The sequence below is a fragment of the Haliaeetus leucocephalus genome, unplaced genomic scaffold (genome assembly GCF_000737465.1).
Source record: "Haliaeetus leucocephalus isolate CR32 unplaced genomic scaffold, Haliaeetus_leucocephalus-4.0 Scaffold183, whole genome shotgun sequence".
Classification (NCBI taxonomy): domain Eukaryota; kingdom Metazoa; phylum Chordata; class Aves; order Accipitriformes; family Accipitridae; genus Haliaeetus; species Haliaeetus leucocephalus.
Window position 1 is genome coordinate 219148 of NW_010972619.1, and position 6752 is coordinate 225899.

General features: G+C 63.9%; 2 protein-coding genes across 2 annotated transcripts; one reads left to right on the forward strand and one right to left on the reverse strand.

Moving 5' to 3' along the window:
* Positions 1 to 85: 85 nt before the first annotated feature.
* Positions 86 to 2400, forward strand: LOC104829978 (chromosome unknown open reading frame, human C9orf142; the record flags this gene model as incomplete). The annotated part of the gene is made up of 6 exons (XM_010564597.1): positions 86 to 160; positions 270 to 304; positions 376 to 566; positions 1147 to 1221; positions 1648 to 1804; positions 1932 to 2400. Coding segments are annotated over 6 exons (573 nt in total), but the record flags the coding sequence as incomplete, so codon positions are not given.
* A 1025-nt stretch (positions 2401 to 3425) lies between these two features.
* Positions 3426 to 6154, reverse strand: CLIC3 (chloride intracellular channel 3). Its single transcript, XM_010564598.1, has 6 exons — positions 6119 to 6154; positions 5216 to 5325; positions 4700 to 4825; positions 4455 to 4561; positions 3968 to 4143; positions 3426 to 3587 (listed from the first exon to the last, which is right to left on the reverse strand). The coding sequence occupies exons 1-6, from the start codon at positions 6152 to 6154 to the stop codon at positions 3426 to 3428; spliced, it is 717 nt and encodes a 238-aa protein (XP_010562900.1).
* Between the last annotated feature and the right edge of the window lie 598 nt (positions 6155 to 6752).

The window sequence follows — 6752 nt, forward strand, 5'->3', positions numbered from 1 at the left end:
TCTAGTGAGTGCGGGGCCGGGGCCGGGGCCGGGGCTGAGGCCGGGGCCGGGGCTGAGGCCGAGCGGCCCCGGCACGGCCTGAGCTGCTGCCTCCCGCAGTGTGACCGACGCGCTGGAGGTCTGGGCCGGGGAGCTCGGCGTCCGCCCGCCGCTCGGCTGCGTAGGTAGCGGGGATGGGGCAGCGGGAAAGGCCCGGGGCTGGGCGGCTGTGGGGCCCGGGCCGGGGGCCGGGGAAGGCCGTGTCGAGACGTGCCCCCTCTCCTCTGCAGCGGTGCCGGCCAGAGGAGCACGCCACGAAGCTCAGGTGGGTGCCGCAGCTGCGGGGACCCGGCCTCTCTGTCGAGGGCCCCACTCACCCCGGCCTCACCTGCACAGGGAGGCCTTGGGGCGGCGGGCCGCATCGCTGAGCCTGGGTGAGGGGAAGGCCACACTGCAGCCGCGGGACGAGGCCCAGTGCTCGGCCCTGGATCTCTTCAAGCTGCCTGTCACCGAGGCGAGGAGCCAGCTCCAGGCGCTGGTGTTTGGCATGGCGGAGCATGTGGAAAGCCTGGAGAGACGCCTGGAAGGTCTGTGGGGGTTTTGGAAGGGGGTAAAGGCGGGAGGAGGATGGGCAGCTCCCTGCCACCTCTGTGGTATTGTGTCCCCCCCCAAAAGTGCCCCAGGTGGTCCAGCTCGGCCAGCAACAGGAGAAGGCTGTGCCACCCTGGCCTCGCCCCAGGTGGTTTCTCCTCACTGGTTCTGGGTGGACTGGCCAGGAGAGCTGGACAGCAGGGGTGCTGCCTTATTTTTCCTGTATACGCTGGCCAGTTCCCAAAGCTGGCCAGGGTCTGCACGTGGCCACCTCGGGCAGAAGAGATCCAGCGTGGGACCAGAGGACGCAGTGTTGTGTCTCTGTGCAGAAACACAACCTTGTCCCCATGGCTAGCACCACACCATCATCTCTGTGTGGGGGAGTCGCCTTACAGAGGTTTCTGGTTTAGGGGTCTAGGAAGATCCTGGGGCGGCAGCAGCCTGGGTGGGTGTGCTGGGAGAAGAATGTGGCTCAGTTTGGCTGTGGAGGGGAGGGAGCTTGCTGGGGAGGCTTGGGGTGCTGCATGCCACATTGGGGTGTGTTGTCACAAGCTCTGGCTCTGGTTCCTGTCTCAGCAGTGGTGGAGACACTGGCGTCTTCCTGCAGCCCTGAGAAGAACGCTGCCTGGAGCCAGCAGCTCTTCCTACCAGGTAGGCAGTTGCCAGGGGGCACATCCCCTCTTCCCACTGCTTGTTTGCCTTCTTTTCCCCAGGAGGCTGCTGGTCCTGTGTCCATGTGCTCTCCAGGACACTCTGAGTCCCCTCAGCTGTGGCTGCTGTCAGCCGCCCCACTCTTCTGGTGCCCTTCCCAGCACAGAAGGGGCCAGGGCTCAGCGCGGTGGCTCTCGGGGTGTCTGGGATGCACTCTGCTCAGGTCACATGCTGGGCATCATCAGGCAGGTTGCTTGCTAGCTTCCAGGAGGAGGTCAGGCTTCGCTGCTCTTCCAGACCAGGGACCGTGGCAGGTCCATGGCTCCCTCCTCCTTTGGGAGAGGAGACCAGGTTTGGCCCTTCCTCACCCACCACGATGTTGGGCCTGCCAGGCTGGGCTGCTGGAGGCTCACCCTGGGCTTGCAGGACTGCCAAAGCAACTAGCTGACCTTTTGCAATCCCTGTCCTGCCTGTCCCTGACCGAGGCAGACCCCAGCCCCAGGAAGAACAGGGGTGCTGGCTCAGCTTTGTCAGCCAAGAGGAAGATCCCAGGAGAGTCTCTCATTAACCCTGGCTTCAAAAGGTAAGTGCTGCTCCCAGGCCTAGTGCTGTGGCTGGGCTGCACGGAGATCTTGTGGATTCTGCTCTGTAGTTGCATGGGAGCAAGATGTGGGGCTTTGGGCTGTGATGCTCCCTCCATCTCCTTCTAGCAAGAGGGCACCATCTGGAGTGGATTTTGAGGACTCCTGACCTGTGCTGTCCCGTCCCCTGATGACAGTCCTACCGGAGCCTTGTCAGCCGCGTGTGTGGCTGGTGGAGGAGGTTTCGCTGCACCCTGGGCCTGCTGAGCCCCTTGCACCCAGGGAGGCGGACGGGGCAAGCAGGACCCAGAGGGCTAGAGCCAGCACCTGGCAGGCCTGAGCAGGCAGCAGATCCTCAGCTGGTGCAGTGGCAGGGCCTTTGGCGGGGACAGATGGGGTAGGGGTGACAGAAGTTGTGGCTTTTTTACCTGCAGCTCTTCCCTGCTGGTAGGGGCCACCTCTCTACCTTGCTTGCCATGAATTGGTAGGGTTTTTAAAGAACTTTTATATCGCTATGTAACAAAAAGATTGCCTGTACTTAACTGATTGCTAGTAAAGGTGGTTTTAGCCAGCTGGTCTCTGGGGACTGGGACAACGCAGATGTGTCAGTCCATTCTGCCTTTCCCTTGCTCAGGAACCCTGTGGCCAATTTCAGCTGAACCTGGAGTGTCAGGGGCTCAGAGGAATTCACTTTCCTGCCAGCTTTGTGCCAGTGGGCTGGTAGGTGAGTGGTTAGAGCCTCCCCAGCCCCCTGGAGAACTGGGAGAATGAGCCCAGCCTTTGCCTAGGCACTGGGAGAGGACTGGGAGGCCGGTGCAAAGTCCTGCGATGGTGGAGAGCTGCTGGGGCTGGTCACTCCAGACTCACGCTTGTCTCACTTGCAAAGCCTTTATTGATTTCTGGGAGCTCTGATATGTGGCTTGGACTTGCCCCACTTCACCCCCATCCCTCTCCCAAATCTGCTCCTGAGAGCTTCCTAACAGGAGGTTCTGGGGGGACAGTGCCCTCCACTCCCCTCACTCAGGGTGATAGGGGCTGGGCCATGTCCACCACCCGCACCATCCCCCCAGCTCTGTTCCCAGGGCTCTGCCATGGCTGCCAGTTCCCCTCACCCAGTGCAGCTCCTCCGGGGCATCCTGCGGTGCCTGCTGTCCTGGCACAGCCCTGCCTCGGGTCACTCCAGAGGAGGCTGCAGGGATGCCCACGGCAGTGCGCTGCCCTGTCTGTACCCCACAGCCCTCTGCTCTGGGCAGCTTTTCCTCCCCAGCTCCTTCCCTTGCCCTCAGCATTGCCCAGCTTTGGTATAGATGGTGCCCATGGCTGTGGGCACTTTGCACCCCTCCTGATGCTTGAGGGACTGCAGGGCAGGTTGAGGGGTTCCTGGCCGAGCAGGGAGAGTGGCGCAAGAGCTGAGAATGCATTTCCGGGCTTGGCGTGATGCAGATTGCTGCCGGCACCTTGGGCAGGGGTGCCAGCTGAGGGAATTTGAGTGCGAGTGGCACAGCTCATGCTCTCTGCCCTCCTGAGTGCGTGCAGGCAGGACTGGTGGTCGTGGCAGGACTGGGGCAGATGCTGGCCTGCTGCCCAACCCTGGCCCTGCACCCGCCTGGGTGCATGCCCGGCTCACTGCAGCAACCGGACCACGGAGCGATAGGCTTGTACAATCTCCTCACTGTTGGGGCAGGTGTATTTGAACTCCTTGGTTTCACTGGCACTGTTGAGGTAGCGCCACACGCCCCGCAGGTCCTTTGGGATCCCAAAGCGGCGGTAATGCTGGCACACAACCTGCAGGCAGAAACAGGGTGAGCCCTTGCCCAGCCCTGTGTGCCTGTGGTGTGCCAAGAAGGGCCCCGTGGCCAGGGGCTGGTATTCACAGGCAGGAGTCAGCCAGGAAGGGTGGCAGGGGACCAGGGGACATCCCTGGCATTGCACGAGACGAGGGGCGGCACCTGGCAGGGGATGTGGAGGGGATTGAGATCTGTGGGAAGGCAGCATGCAGGCAGGGGTCATGGGGAGGGGGGTGCCAGGGGGACACCGGGATGATACAGGGGTTGGCAAAGGAGCAGGGGGTTGCTGCAGACACCGAGGGGGAGGTGAGAGCATGGGGCCCGTGACATCGAGAAGCCAGGGAGAGAAGGGCACAGCATCAGGGTGCCCACACTCGCCTGAACGATGTTGAGCTTGGGCAGGAGGTTGCAGTCGGCTAACGTGAGCTGGTCCCCATCAAGGAAGCGGCGCTGGGAGGCTCGGAGGTGGGGGTTGTGGGCCAGCTCATACTCCAGGGGGGCACTCAGGTACTCGTCCAGCTTCAGCAGGGCCCGCAGCAGGCTCCGCTGCAGCACTGCGGGGAGGGCAGCAGTGCCACTGCTCAGGGCATGGCCCGGCTGGGGCACGGGGCCCTACAGCTCTGCCATGGCCTCCTGCCAGCCCACCCCTGTGCCCAGGCAATGCCTGCCCATGCTCTTCCCACCTTGCCCAGGATGGCATTTACCCCTGCCCTCCCAAGAGGACCCTGGCATGGCCATGCTGAGCTGTGTGGGGAGGGGCAGTGCCTGGAGAGACCCAGCTGTGGCCTGGGGCAGGGGAGGGCTGGAAAGGCTCAGGGTGACCTGACTGGGCTTCAGGGTGGTATCCCCCCACCCAGCTCCTCACCCTCGTCCTGGGCAGGCACCGGGTTCTTGATGAAGGTGGAGAACTTGTGAAAGATGTCATTCCCAGCCAGGCTGGACTCCTTGTACCGTGGGACCAGGCTGGGGAACCTGCAGGGACACAGGCACAGCTGAGGAAAGAGGCAGGGGCCAGCAGGCTCATGTGCTGCCTGCCCGCCTCCCCTCTCTCAGCCTGTCCTGCCCCTCTTTGGCCCCTTGCCCCCTCTCAGGGCAGCGCCGGAGACTGACATGGGGGGGCCCAGCTTGTCCTCCAGGAAGTCCTCAATGGTGATGGTGTCAGTCTTGGGCTCGCCATTGTAGAGCAAAACAGGCAGCTGGGCACCCGGTGCGAAGTCCTTCAGCACGTCCAGTGCCCTGCAGGAGATGGGGATGGATGCTGACACCTGGCAGTGCCCAGGGCTCTGCAGGGCACCGCACGCTTGTGTGTGTGTGTTTGTATGCACAGGTGTGTCCTGTGCAAAGGGTTGAGGTGGTGCCCCCAGGCTACTCTTGCCTCACTGTGTGCCCATGGCAGCTCTGTCCTGGGAAATGCCTACTGACCTCCCTCAGGCAGCAGTGGGCAGCTGGAGTGGGGTACAACAGGTTCTATGCGTCCCACAGCACCCACCCTCCATGTCCCTTCACAAGGGGTTTGGGACCTACCACCTCCTCCATCAGTGTGCCAGGGCAAGGCTGTCCCACCCAGCCCATGGCCCTGACCCCTTAGCTGGCAACCCCCATGGTGAGTGGGGGGGCATGACTCACCTCTTCACATCCACAGTGGTGAGGGTGAAGGGCACCCCTTTGAGCAGTAGCACCATGAAAAGCCGCTGGCAGAAGGGGCAGTGACCCATGCTCTCCCCGTCCTCGCTTGCCTGCAGGCAGAGAGGGAGAGCTCAGCTGCCCCTTCGCCCCAGCACAGCCGCAGCAGGGGCAGCGCTGGCCAGGCAGCTCCAGTGGGTGCAGAGGGAGGGTGGCAAGCCACATGCCACCCACCCCAGCCAAGCCCAGGCTGGCTGCAGGCTGGAGAGCAGTGCTGGCAGTCCATGGCACCAGCTATGCTCGGCAGGGTGCCAGCCCCTGGCCCCTGCCTGCTCCTGGGGCCTCTGCACCCCACCCCAGAGCAGCCTGCGTGGCACAGCGGGTGCTGGCCCTGGCACCCCTGGAAGAGCAGGGGGCCCCAGGCTACCCCAGCCCCGCAATGCCAAGGGGGCTGGGGCCAGCAACCGTGGTGGCACCGGGTATGGCTGTGCCAGGGGACAGCCCAGAGCAGCAGGGGCTGTGCTGGAGGAAGGTGATGGTGATGCTGGTGGCCCTGTCACCCCCAGGTGTGATCCCAGGTGGGCCCTGTCCTGCCCTGTGTAGCCGGACAAACTGCCCTGGCCAGGTAGTGGCTGGGAAGGGCCCGGCAGGTGCAGGCAGATGCTGTGGTGGCTAGGCTGCTGGGCAGGGGGCCCAGTTTTGGGGGACGCATCCCAGTCCAACACCCCATGCTGAACACCCACAGCCCCCCATGCCCACGGGGCAGGCAGCAGCATGCCGTGCCACGGAAATGAGCCCCGAGCTGCCCACTGCCTGCCCAGGGCCCCACGTCTGCGCACTGCAGTGGGCAGGGGTGGCCGGGCCATGCCAGCCCAGGGCACCCCAGGCCCCTGTGACCCCTCTCACCTTGACGAAGAGCTGGATTTCGGGTTTCTCGGCCATGCTGGGTGGTGGCTGCTGGCTGAATGGTGGCTGTGGTGTGAGCGTGGGTGCTGGAGCACGGCCCCTCCCAGCCCACATTCCTCCCCCGGGGTGCACCCGCTCCCACCCATGCCTGGCCCCACCGCGCAACCGGGGACGCCCTGCCATGGGGCCCCAGCCACCGCTGCTGCTGCCAGCCTGAGGCCAGCCACGGCGGCTCACGGCATCGCCAGCTAAAGCAGCTCCTGCCTGGGCACCCTGCCTGCTCTGCCTGTGCCCTGCAGGGCTTCATGCCCCCAGCCAGCCCCGCCACCCACCCTGGAAGATGCCAAGTGCTGGGCACAGGCCTGTGTTGTGCCCAGCTCCCTTTGCCCATAGCAGGCTCTTGCACCCCCATCCCAGGGCAGTATGAACGCCCTCCTCAGCACTTGCCCAGCCCAGTCCCTCCCTGGGCACCCAGCCCTGGCACTCCTGCCCACCAGTAACCATGCAGCCTTGCTGGCTCCAGTTATTATTTTTTATTTAAAACCATCATTATTTTCACATTTCATCTTTTTTTTTTTTCTTTTGCTAGCAATGTACAGGCTCCTCCAAGGCATCCCCCCCCACCCCTTGGGGT

Bases quoted from the DNA above. Each gene is read 5' to 3' on its own strand.
- CLIC3 (XM_010564598.1), bottom strand. From the start codon at position 6,154: ATGGCCGAGAAACCCGAAATCCAGCTCTTCGTCAAG. The intron at 4,826-5,215 runs GTGAGTCATGCC...CATCTCCTGCAG, and splicing joins ACCACTGTGGATGTGAAGAG to GGCACTGGACGTGCTGAAGG. The intron at 3,588-3,967 runs GCGAGTGTGGGC...TTCTGCCTGCAG, and splicing joins CCAAGCTCAACATCGTTCAG to GTTGTGTGCCAGCATTACCG.